Source organism: Gobio gobio, assembly GCF_949357685.1.
Source record: "Gobio gobio genome assembly, chromosome: 3".
NCBI lineage: Eukaryota > Metazoa > Chordata > Actinopteri > Cypriniformes > Gobionidae > Gobio > Gobio gobio.
This window is the reverse complement of record NC_137099.1, coordinates 51,988,543-52,001,611: the sequence shown is the minus strand read 5'-3', so window position 1 is coordinate 52,001,611 and position 13,069 is coordinate 51,988,543. Positions and strand designations below refer to the sequence as shown.

At 38.4% G+C, this 13,069-nt stretch overlaps 1 protein-coding gene across 2 annotated transcripts; it reads right to left on the bottom strand.

Annotated features, from left to right (window-relative positions):
- Nucleotides 1–1,073: 1,073 nt before the first annotated feature.
- ppm1kb (protein phosphatase, Mg2+/Mn2+ dependent 1Kb) lies at nt 1,074–12,916 on the bottom strand. Of its 2 annotated transcripts, none has more exons than XM_079813396.1 (7): nt 12,767–12,916; nt 11,433–11,998; nt 11,132–11,232; nt 7,095–7,260; nt 6,862–7,006; nt 6,613–6,747; nt 1,074–2,722 (listed from the first exon to the last, which is right to left on the bottom strand). In XM_079813396.1, the coding sequence occupies exons 2-7, from the start codon at nt 11,870–11,872 to the stop codon at nt 2,591–2,593; spliced, it is 1,119 nt and encodes a 372-aa protein (XP_079669522.1). In that variant the 5' UTR covers nt 11,873–11,998; nt 12,767–12,916; the 3' UTR covers nt 1,074–2,590. The 2 variants fall into 2 exon arrangements, with proteins under 2 accessions (XP_079669522.1, XP_079669523.1); XM_079813397.1 differs by having other exon boundaries at nt 11,433–11,982; nt 12,767–12,913.
- Nucleotides 12,917–13,069: the final 153 nt, after the last annotated feature.

The following is a 13,069-nucleotide window of genomic DNA, read 5'->3' as shown; positions in this document are numbered from 1 at the left end:
CCTAAAATAAAAAGAATTTAATATACAGTTTTGTGGCTCTTAATTTCTTTTTAATTACCCACTTTTAAACTCATGTTCACTGTTCTTTTTTATAAATATAGTAGGCTATGTGAATTAAATCTATATTCATTGAGTTGAATCGAAATTGAATCGAGAATCGAAAATCGAATCGAAATCGAATCAATTTGAGAGCTTGCGAATCGAAACATCTGAATCGATACCCAGCCCTAGTATTTAACATAATTGTATGCATTTGAAATATAGAGTTGGGTTCTGTTTTAATGTACACAAGTGTACCTAAAATAAAAAGAGTTTAATATACAGGTTTGTGGCTCTTAATTTCTTTTTAATTACCCACTTGTAAACTTGTTCACTGTTCTTTTTTATAAATATAGTATTTGTATTAAATCTATATTCATTGAGTTGAATCAAGAATCGAAATTAAATCGAGAATCGAAAATCGAATCGGAACATCTGAATCGATACCCAGCCCTAGTCCGAATACGATAAAGCGTTGCCGAGATACAGCCTGGCTTAAATCTTTTTATCAAGATTTAAATCTTTTTATCAAGATTTAAATCTTTTATTTTTTTGTATTCAACAAAAAAACCTTTTTGTTGGCATGATGATCTGGTCCAATTTTCATGAAAATCGGACAAACCGTCTAGGAGGAGTTTGAAAAAGTAGGTTTTTCAGAAAATGTTCAAGAATTTTATTTCTAGCTTATGCTTCAAAAGTTATTAGCATAAACGTGAGTGCAAATTTGGACAGTTGGTGGCGCTAGAGGGATTGAATTAGAGACTCCAAATTTGCTATAGTGACATTTCAGACCGTCCTATATCCGTGTGCCAAATTGCATAACTTTTTCCAATACGGTTCTATGGGCTGCCCTAGACTCAAGAGTGGAAGAAGAACGCCAACGGATGCAATAGTTGCCTACGCATCTTTGAGGCTTGGCCCCTAATAATTGTGGCGCCTAACACCATGAGAAAGACAACGTTTATCAACACCCTATTAGATTTGACAGCAGACGCATCTGTATTTAAACACAGGTAAATACAAATGTCGAAGGAGATGTTTCTGGTGAAACTTTATTCACAGCTGCATTGTATTTTACAATAAACTGCATTTCAATAATAGCAAAGTTAGGTCCATATATAGAGCAGGAAACACTTGTAGTTGTTTTACAGATTGTTCTAGGCAAGATCCATGCACAGTTGTGTTAACACTGAATGTAATACATTCTAACAGAAGCATAATAACTGAAGAACAGTTCATATGAAAAGAAACAAGACACCTATCATACTAGATGCGCTTTTGGACCTTAAAGAGGGAGACATAATGTCTAAAATGAGAGGAAATGCTCAATGAGAATGACAATGCAGAAATCGATACACAAAGATGCAACACTAGAATATGGAGCCTGAACCGAGATGCCGACTTGTTGAGGTCACGTGTGTATGGCTATACTAATAAAACTCACTGGACATCAGAGATCATGAGCGAAGCCTTTTTCATTAAAAAGCTGGAGGGTTTAAAGTTACAGCAGAATGTCTGCAATTACAGCGATCACGTCCGAGGATGAATGAATGAATGAATGAATGTTCACTTCTCTCCCTTTAACTAGGAGACTTTAGAAGAAAAGATGCATTTAAATATAACATCTATACAACCACATATATCATAGTTAACTGTCCATTATATACATTATATAAATAAAATAAAACAAACATCTGCACTTTGATCTATGCATTAGTGGGAAACCCGCTAAACTGTACAATCAGAACAAAAAGATGTGTCTGGTAACACTAAAAACAAGCACAAGTCACAGTTTAAAACTTTAGTTATGAACCTAAAGTGGAGTTCCTTACCAGAATAAACGTACTCAAGCGTCTAAAATATGGAGAAGGCACAGAAAAATCATCGATTTGTTCACACAATGGTCCTCAAGTTAGGTTGCGGATTCCCTTTGGTAGTAATATTTCTTAGTGTGGCTTTAAAATTGCTGGTTGTTAACCGTATGAATGAATATTCACACATAATAGGAGACGAATTATAGAAACATGTGCTTGCACAAGGAGTTTATCCTTCAGTAGTCTAACTCTATGAATATGGGCTTATGAGTGTGCACAGCCATCAGACAAAGACGGTAGACCACTGAAATGTGCTTCCGCTCTACACTACGAAGACGCGAGTCATGAGGGTTACTAACACAATGGAACCTCCCACAATCTGAAAGTGCTTAACATCCGTGTGAAAATAAAACATGATGGGTGTTGATTCCATTATGGCAAGGTAACCAAATGACTGTAAGCACCACAAGGCAGGAGCTAGAAGTGAGAAAGAACCACTATCAGGAGAACTTCGACACCGTCTTAGACATGAATTCAATGCTTCTCTAGGCTAAAAAGCTTAGCATCATTCTGATGAGAGGAAATGCCACATTAAATGCGGGTTCTGGCTTTAATGGTCTTTTTTGAGGTGATCCTCACATGGTGGATAAAAGAGAATATTGCACAATGGTCAGTTCAGATTAGTGAGTCGCTTGTGTGTGTCACGTATACCATCAATGTCTCGTGTTATTTTTTGCTTAGGCCCAGCGGCCACTGGAGACGAAACTGCGACTGAAGGAGAAGCTCACGTCAGAGCTTTTGTGTTTGCCCCAGGCACCGAACGGCACCACGATGATGGTGCTGTTGTCTTCAGATCCATACTGAAGAGCCTGAGAGGGACAGAAGAGGAAAAGAAACAATTAAGTTTATGCATGTTTAAACCTGCTGCATTCACAATAGAGACGGGAATAAATGAGTAGTTTTATATCATGGTAACAGTACACATCATGATATAGTTGCTCTTGCTGGGTGTTCAAAAAAGTTGTATACATTAGGGATGTGCTCGGATGTGACAGCGATGATCGATCATGAAAACAATGATCGCCGTGACTTTTTTTCTGATTGGTTATTGTGGCATTTTGCATGTTACCTGAGGTCTGATTGGTCAGTGTTAGGACAGCATGCTGTCCAGACTAGCGAAACAGGTGTTTTTCTTCACCAGCTGTTTTTGTCTGACCCTGCTGACCCTATGAGCATTTCACTGTCCAATTGTCATGCCTTAACTGCAATTTCTAGTATTGCATTAGTATCGCATCCTTCTCATGGGCATTTAATATTTTTTGACTTTTCAGTCTGAGTTAAATCTCTTTTTGGTTTCATTTTATCTGTAAAAGAAAACGTGCCTAATAATTCTGCACACCTCATCCTTTATGAACAATTATATATCACTTATAAATGATTAAATACAAAATTAATAGTAGTTATTAAGATTAATCTGGTTTGGAATTGGTAAAATGTGCCTCAAAAACAAATATGATCAGAAAACCAACGTGCCTAATAGTTCTGCACACAGTGCATATATAATAGGGGTGTAACGATACACCAGTGCCACGGTTCGGTTCACATCACGGTTTTGGAGCCATGGTTCGGTTCGCTTTGCTGTGGGTCAGGGTTCATGGCAGGGCACCAGCAATAATAACACTAGATTCACTTTTAACCTAATAATAACAACAACAACAATTTAACTTATTAACTTTATCTGTATTAACTTGAAAGGAAACGTGAAGCCAATGTATAGAGCAATTAGCAAACCTGAGTAAACTAAAATGAAATAAATGCCTCCACTGTAGAAAAAAACAAGCAAATTTATTCTACAAAAATGTGACCACACACAAGTAATGTCCCACTTTAGCCTACTTAAACACATAAATTGTATGAATATGACTAATACTGTTGATGAATAAATAGGCCTATAAGTTAAAGCTATTAAATAGCAGTTTTTGTAACACAATAAAGTACCCACCACACTAATTTGGCGGCACTGAGCTTGAGCGATCACCCAAGTCACGTGAAATGCACTTAAGTTAGTGTATATTTAGTAAATAATATTATTATAATAATATTTAGTAAAAAAAATACAGCTCTTGTTAGTTGTTAAAAGTGTACTTATTACTATTTAATCAAATATCAAGGAAGTAAAAAATAATGTGGCATAAGGTGAAATGAGAGCTGGGCTGGGGCACGTTCGGTTCGAACCGTGGGTGGTGTATCGCGGTTTGAATATCGTTACACCCCTAATATATAACATTACAAAGATACATGTTATAACATTACAATGAGAACACTATTGTAATAGAGTGTTGTAAATTATCTGTGCTTCAGTTGCCTGTGTTTCACCGTTGTTTCGGTGGGAGTTACACTTTTAGACAAGCACTTCGAGTTCACATATGCAGTTGCATCCTTTTCCGCACACTGTAAATCCTAACGCTCAATGATGAATAATGAATTGTTTTGAGTAGAGCCAACTCAAATTAGTTAAATCAAATGAAGCTTTATGAGTATTTAGAACTTTCTTTTTCTTTTGAGCTCTTAAAACAGACACATTTTAAGTAATCTGAATTGTTTCATTGTTTTGAGTTTTATGAACTTGTTTCTTTTCATTTAGATTAACTTAGAATTTAACAGAACCTGGGCACAACTAAATATTTTTCTCTTAAGGCCTGTTCACACCGGGACGATTAAATCGCACACGTTTATCGCCAATGTTTAAAGCCTTGTAACTAACCCATGTGAGTGTGCACACCTCTGTTTTTAAGGTTTCGTTTTTTTTTGGTTTAATGCGCCGCATTAAAAACGGACTGACCAATGCGATTGCCGCTTTTGTTCACGTGCCTGGAACTGCTGAACTGGTGATCTGAGATATCCATATTCTAGTATGGCCCTGTCCCAAATGGCACACTTCATGTGCACTTTCAGTCTTGTGGCCGCTGCGTGCGTGTGTCCGTTAAGTTCACGAGACCGCAGGGTGTCCCATTTCTCATTTTTAGGTCTCAGAAGGGTGCTCGGAAGCGCCCCCTTTGAGGTCGATATGCGCCCTCGATGCGCACTTCTGCCGAGCCCACACTGGTGTGGGTTATGCAGCCGACTTCTTCCCGGCAGTCAAAGAGGCATTACGTCGTGAAAGTGCTGACTCGGAGGAAGACCGTGAGGGTTTAGGTTGCCATTTGGGACATGTGAGTGGTTTTGGCATGTAAAATAGCTCTCTTCTTCTTCTGTGTGACAAGCGAGTGTCAGAAGAAAGTTGCGCAGCACCACCTTGTGTACCACCTTGTGTACCTTGTATTTCTGTTTTTCAATAAGAGCCATCTATTGTCAGGAAGTGAATTTGCATGTTCACTCCGCGCATCGCCAACAAAAATCGCTTGGGTATGAACACAAAGATGCATCGAAAAACGCTGGCGATTGCACAGGCCTTTATTCTGTGGATTTTGCCCATTTTCCTCCACTTGTTACTCTATTTTTCTGCAGCCAGTATGCGGGCGCAGCTGCAAGGGACGTAACTGTGACGTCTGCTCCAAATGGGTCTATACTTCCTCTCATTAGATTTTGTCTTTTTTTACTTGGAACGTTGATACAAACCAAAAGACAAAAGGCATCATCTCAAAATCTGTGGTAAAAATCAAACAACTTATGATATATGTATGTGTTACGTACGCTGTGCTACGTAGTCTGTTTTGTTATATATTTGTATCTGTTGTGTGTTACGTACGCAGTGCTACGTAGTCTGTGTTGAAATATATATCACGCTGTGTATGTGTGAATGCGTTTGTACCAGCTGTCTGTTTCAGGGATGGAACGTGAGTGCAGGAACCGCCTGTCAGTCAACGGACGTCAGAAGCTGAGGCGGTTTATCAATGGCGCAAACTTCAATGGGAGACACGCTTTGACTCTGGGGAGAGTACACACTCAGTGACGACGGTCTCTCGTTCGAGAGTCCAGTCTGAGAGGCTGATCTATATCTGGGGCTCACTGCTGTTACAACTTAGCAGTTAGATCAGTTCTCTGTTTGTTCGTGCTTGTGTGTTCCTGTGTGTTATGCTTGAGGTTCGATTATCCTGTCTGAGTGACCGCTGTTCTCTGACGCTCCATTCTCAAGTTATCATCTAGCGCTGTGTAAACGGGTAAGAGAGGTTGTGAGACAGGTAAGCAGGTCGCGACCTACATTTACCACACGTAGTTCATTCATGTATTAGCCACACCAGGTTTAGCAGTGGTGCTATTCTTGTACGTTTTGTTTGGGTTAGTTAGGTAGTTTAGTTATGGCGTTTTCGGACGCTGAAGATGTTTCTTTCTACATCTTTTGTTGTTAGTTAGTTTATTTTCCTTAATCTTCAGTTAGATGAGTTTTGTTACGTTTTGTTCTTTGATTTAAGCACCACTCGTTTGCTCCTTCCTCTCTCCCAGTTTGTTTGTTGACTTTTTGCTTTATCCTGCTTAATTGTATATTTTGTAAATATTCTTTATTTGCACTACTATATTACTTTTCACTTTATTGTCAAACAAATTAAATCTTTTTCAATTGAAGTCATTGGTCTTGGGTCATCCTTTTGCAGTCTTCCCTATACTGTCTGAAACGCACACCCGCTCATCCTGTGTTATGTCTGATAATATACTAGACAATTTAACATCTAATTAACGAGGGACGTAACAGTATGCCATAAACAGCTGCGTGTAATAACTAGAACATCTACATATACTAATGGTGGATTACTTGACTCACCTGCTCAGATATGCGTTGCGCGGCCTCTTTAGGGTCGTTACATTGGTTAATGACGTCACAGATCTCCTGACTGTTCATGATGAAGTTGATGCCATCAGTAGTGAGTGCCAGGAAGGCATCATGGACGTGATGCAACTGACAAGACAAGGTAAATCCATACAACTTCATTTGGGATGTAATTCAGTATTTATATTATTTTTTTTTAATGTTTTATATAATGTTAAATGTATGTGTACGAAAGGCTCTCACTGAAACTCTCTTAGTCTCTGGTTTTGCGATGACACCTGACGTTTTGAGGTCGAAATCTCCAATGCTGCGTGTCATGGCCAGTCTGCCGTTGACGTGAGGCTGACCCAAACTATTCCATGTAATGAAACCTCCAGTATTACGTATCCTTCAGAAACAAAAACATGACGATCAAAAGAAGTGCTCTCACAGCGCCTGCTTGAAGAAGTTAGTGCTCCCAGGCAAACTGACTGTACCTCTCTTTTTCATCCTTCCTCTCAGGCGTGTGATCCACAGTGAGTTTGAGGGCCTTGCCTTTGCGGCACAGCATGGCACGGCTGTCCCCCACACTGCCCACCACCAGCTCGATCCCATCTCTCAGCAGAGCCACCGTGGCTGTGGTCCCTGCACTCAACAGAGAGGCTGTAACACACCAGAGAGCGAGGCAGAGTGGTTAGTTTGTGATGCGTTTAAGGTCACCGATACAGTATAATACGCAATACTGAATTTTTGTACAATATATAATCACACACAGAAATTAAACAGCTATTATTCTTAGTCCTGTTCTATTTTGCACATAATTTTAGTGTACTATACAACACAATACTGTGCATATTTATTAGATACTGTACGTACGCAGTCTGATAAAAACGTAAACTGAGATTGCAAAAGAGATGGTCAAGGTGGTAAAGGCAAGCAGGTACTTGTAGCATTGTGTCTTTTTCACTAGCTAAGGCACATAGGACACATAATTGATTAGGCAAAACGTCATGCTTAGCCTACAAAAAGCCTCTTTTATAGCGTGAAAGCAAACATTACTTTGTTCTCCCACATTAAATATCCTGTGCTTTTTTTTCTACAACATCAAATCAAACTAGCGTTATCCATACACAGAAAACAAGCTCTGAGCACAACGACTAACCAATCATTTTCCAGCAACCAACACATGTGAAGAAGGCAGAGCACAGTAAAAGGAGAGACAAGAGAGAAAGACAGAAAGGAAAAGAGAAAGAGAGAAAGGTCAGGAACCTTCCAGAAGTCCACGCAAGGACCCGCTGGAGCAATCTAGCCCTCCGGCCTCCATAAAGGTAGCGCAGAGCTGCAGCTCTTATAGGGGGTAAGCTGGGTCCGCGGCTGTTGTAGATATAACACGCACACACAAAGGGCAAGATTGGACATGTCACGCAGCAGGCCACACTAGTGGGCCGCACACTACATGAATAAGATGGACCTGGCATAATCGTACTTATTCTAACATTTAATATCCTTATCAACACATGAATCTAACAAAGGCTATTATAAAGAAAAATAACATCCATCTTTTTTTTTTTAAATATACGTTAATATTATATACTGGGGGTGGGAATCAAATATAACATTTGATACTATTTCAGTTAAAAAAGTCTTCTGATGCATCTTGATTTTTCAGCAAATGCATTAGGTGCAAATCTTTATCAAGTTTAGGTGGCTTGTGGGTAGGGATGGGATGATTACCGCCTTAATAGTCTTAATTATTTGCATAATTTGTATCATTTTATTATAATTTGTAATACACTGATTCTTGAGATAAGGGACAAAACATGTTTTAAAAACTGGTATTTTTGTAGACAAAGGTCTCAGATAATGAACTATGTAAGGGAACAGGCTTATTTCTAAAAAACAAAACAAAAATTATTTACATGTATTCACTACATAACTTAATTTGTGTCAACTCTGTCAGACACACTTAAAAGCATGCTAATTTAATTGAATCTATCCAAAAACAGTGTAAAGTCTTCAGTTGTGTAATACTGGTGTTCAGTAAAGAAGCGAAGTCATAAAATACATTCTCTGTTTTGATTTTTTCACACGATTATGAACAACCTGGTTTCTAAATTTCTTAATTCTCCTCCCTCCTTTTAATATTAAACGTATATCACCAATGTTCTTAGGTAATTAAGACATAATATCATTGTATAGTTCCATTGATGTTTTAACATTTTTACACAATACATTGAAAAAAGAATAAGACATTTCTTTAAATTAACAAAAACCTTCACCTGACGGTAGAAAATACTGACAGAGTTGACAAATACTGACGGTGTTGACAAAAGCCAAATATACAGTATATGTAAATATAATCATAAAAACAGCATTAGAAGAATTCCCCATATGCAAAAAAAACATATTAAATCACATTATACAGTTTTTTTGAGAGCACTTGTCAACCATAGTTCATAAAACCTGACGGAGTTGACGTCTGACGGAATTGACAAAATTGAATGTTTTTCCACCTTAACCACGTGTTGTACAGTGGAGCAATTTTCTCAGTTGTAGCTGCCTTAATAAACATATCAAAATGGCAAGATTTATTCCACAACTATTTACAGAAACTATTATACTGCGATGACGGAGTTGACATGTTAAAGGGTAACTTCAGTGATTTAGCTCTAGGCTTTGTATCAGTAGAAACCCGGTAGTATATTCAAATTATGGTACTTTCCCCCCTCATATCCCCCTGAGACGAGAGAATTATGCATTTTATTTCTGGAAAAAATCCTCTGATGACACAAATATCGTCATTTTGTGTCATCGCAGGATTTTTTTGGCCAGAGGCTAAAACTACAGCCAGTAGATGGAGCTGTTCCGCATGTTATCAACCCGCCCATAGGGGAGAGATCTCACGCACAGAATGTAAGACACAGACGGCCGCACGGACAATCATAATAACGGAGCGCGGTGCAGAGTAAAGTGAGTGTTTCAACTTTTCAATGAATTCCAGTGATAGTTTTCCTATAGCTCAAACAGTAGAGCATGGCGCTAGCAACGCCAAGGTCATGGGTTCAATTCCCAGGGAAAGCAAGAATTGACAAAATGTAAAATGTGTACCTTGAATGCAATGTAAGTCGCTTTGGATAAAAGTGTCTGCCAAATGCATAAATGTAAATGTAAATGTAGTTTAGCTTCCATATGCGATCTGAAAACATGCCAGACTGGCGCTTAACGTTACCTCAGCTCTGCTCTTCGTGATGAATGAAATCTGACACTGCTGCGTTTGTCCTGTGACTTTCGTTCGGCTCACTCACACTTTATTGAAAAGACACGTTCAGTTTTTAATTGTAGTGTTTATTCTCTAACTGAACAAAATGATTGTATTACTATGAAGATCAAAACGACGGTGTACGGAGTGGCCTCGTTGGGCAGAGAAGCAAGTGCATTCTGGGAGTTGTTGTCTTTCATCCACATGAGACAAAAATACATTTTCTCTCTTTTCTCAGTCTAGAAGGCACCAAATTCAAAAATAATTTCACATTTCTACTGCATAAATGACCCAGTTTAAATACAAAGCTTAATGCTAAATTACTAAAGTAACCCTTTAAAGCCGTGACCGCAGAGACTTCAATATTGTTTGTTTAAAATATAAAAAAATATTTTGTGTCCTACTGTGAGATCCACAATAAGCAGGACATAGTAAGTTAAAGCTGCCTATGACACTGCCTGATTTATTCAGAATTTATTCAGAGTTGACGCAAAGTGAGGACTTTTAAGGCTATTTTTAATGGAAAATATAGACCAATATTAACTTTTTGTTTTGTTTGATATCTTAAAGATCTCCGCCTTTTAATGTAACTGTATTTTTTTAATTTGCTGCATTTTTAAACGCTTTGTTTGGCAGTTTTACAGGTTAAATTACATGTGTTTCCAAGTATAGTGAGTGATTTTAAAATAATACTAAAGAAATTATTTAAAAGTATAAGCAACGAATGTCCTAAGTATACAAATGTCCTTTAGATGTAACTTTTTAAGTATTTTTAGTGTTGATATTCTTACTTTTTAACATAAAAAGGGATTTTGTGTTTGGGACATGTTTTGTCCCTTATCTCAAGAATCAGTTTGTCCTGCATAGTATTTTTCAGTAACAAAATTAATAACTATTTGGAGAAAGAATAATGCATCTAGGAATCAAATTTTCTCCCCCACCCCTAGTATATACAAATGCTATCTTTATGTAGGGATGGACGCATTTTACAGAGCCAAAGAGAAGTCTGTGAACTATCACGAGAAGATTATACAGGCCTTCACTGCTCTGTATTAGGGGTCATTGTTCATGTTATAAAACAAAAATATGCATTTAGTCTACATTGTCATGTTCTGCTCACAAACATCAATTTGGCTCTGTTACATGTACAGCTGATGCGTCAAAGCAATACTTATGAACTAAGACTCTAAAACTGAGCTGAGAGATTACATAGTATTTTGTTCACGTAACATGCATGCTTTCAAAAAAAGAATAAATCAGTGAAATAGGACCTACCATCTGCACTGAAGTGAAGATGCCTTGCTAACGCTTTGTCCACCTCAAGAAATGCCTTGGTTAAAACTAACTCCAAGTTATTCTCCTCCTCTGCAATGTCTCTGAAACGAAAATCACCAAATGCAATATTAACAGTTGGACATGTCCCGATTCCAAAGCCCATCTCCTGAAGGAATTCAGAGTACTAGTTTTACTTTCATGTGTTTCTTGTAGCCGGAACACTTTGCATATTCATGACAAAACTGGTGAAAAGGAATATAAAAACATAAATACTAACAGTCATTAAACGACTGATCCTTACTTAATATACTTCTCCATGTGCTTGTGGCAGAAATCAGCAGCTTCTGCACCCCCGTGCCCATCAAAAAGCGCAAAGTACATTATGTTGTCCGTCATCTGCGATAGTTGAAAGCGGTCTTCATTCTCCTTCCGCTGACCAATCAGCGAGGCGCAGCCCACCTTGGTCAGGCTAACTTTGGGAATGAGTTTACCATAGCGAATACTTGACGGAAGCATGATGGGCTCATCGATGCGGTTGTCCCAGATCCCGAAGGAGTCCCACGTAGTCGGAAGGCCACTGCTATCTGGATCAAAGCGAGAGTTACTGCACCGAGGAGATGATGGAGTGTGTATGGCACGTCTCGGGTCTTCCTGATGGGCGCTGGTCAGGCCGAGGGCAGCCCTGCAGCAAACACGGGACCCGCTGAGCGTGGCATATCGCATGAAAAGAGCCACTGACATACTCCGTGGCTGGACACCGTACTTATGGAATAAGTGGGGACGAGTCTAAAAACAAATGGATTTGCTTCAAAATTCAGTGCAGAAAGTCTGTCTTGACCAGGATATTCAGTCTTGACCAGGAGTTCACTGAAAAACAAGGAGGAAATAAACAAATTAATGACTTGTTATTCCCTATGAGCACACTAGCACGTACCTTTCAGCTGTGTCTCAAAACTTAGCAAGATGCCAACTGATTTCCAAAAAAAAGCTATTTAGGTAGGCAGCTCAATGGGTTTTGAGACACAGCCTTTGTTTGAAAACTAAATAGCATGTTTACAGCCCCTCCCACTAAAGTCATTCAATAAAACATTGTATAATACACGCCCAAAAATGCTGCCTAGGTAGTCAGGTCATTAGGTAATAACAAAGACAGCCTTTGTTTAAACACTAAACAGTGTGTTTACTGCCTGTCCCAATGGAGTCATTCAATAACAACATTATACGCAAATGTGCCCCACCCCCTATATTTAATTCACACAATATTAAATAGATTATATACACATAACCTACGAAGACCACATGAATATAATCATCCAAAAGAGGAATAACTCAAATAAAGACGCATGGCCAACAAGTTAAAAGCGAAGAGTGTAAATAAACATGACGCAACACTCCGCTTAACTTACATAACAGCACGTTAGCAATGACTTCCATCCGCTCGTTATAGACGTTTAAAACATAACTAATAACGCAAAATGTGAGAAAATGATCTAAATTAGACCAGAAGGGGTCAAAAAACATTAATAACATCAAGCAAAATGGAGATGAATATCGAGCTTTGCCTTTTGGCGCTCGAGCTGCTAGCAAAAACTGATTCCGTAACAACAAAACGAGCTTTTTTTATTTGCTACTTACCTTCAAACTATATGATAACAACGAAATTCAATTTTGTTTTTGTTTATCCTAACGAGTTAATATAATTATGTAATATTATACAATCGGTCATTTCTTCTCAGAGTCGTTTCGTCTCAACTGCAACGACCGCCTCTGAAGGAAAATACCTGTGAACCAATCAGATCCCTCCGTTCAGTTGATTGGCCAGACGTCTGTGATTGACATGGATCTAAACCAATTATTTACAAGGAGAAACAGTAGTTTGGTTCTCTAAATCCGTATTCATGTCAGCAAATGAGCGAACTCTTTCGTTATAAAATGATT

What these genes read in the sequence shown, in the direction of transcription:
- ppm1kb (XM_079813396.1), bottom strand. Translation starts at nt 11,872, where the DNA reads ATGTCAGTGGCTCTTTTCATGCGATATGCCACGCTCAGCGGGTCCCGT. An exon ending in TCTTCACTTCAGTGCAGATG is followed by an intron (nt 7,261 to 11,131) that starts GTAGGTCCTATT and finishes GGTGTGTTACAG; the next exon opens with CCTCTCTGTTGAGTGCAGGG. An exon ending in AGGAAGGATGAAAAAGAGAG is followed by an intron (nt 7,007 to 7,094) that starts GTACAGTCAGTT and finishes TTGTTTCTGAAG; the next exon opens with GATACGTAATACTGGAGGTT.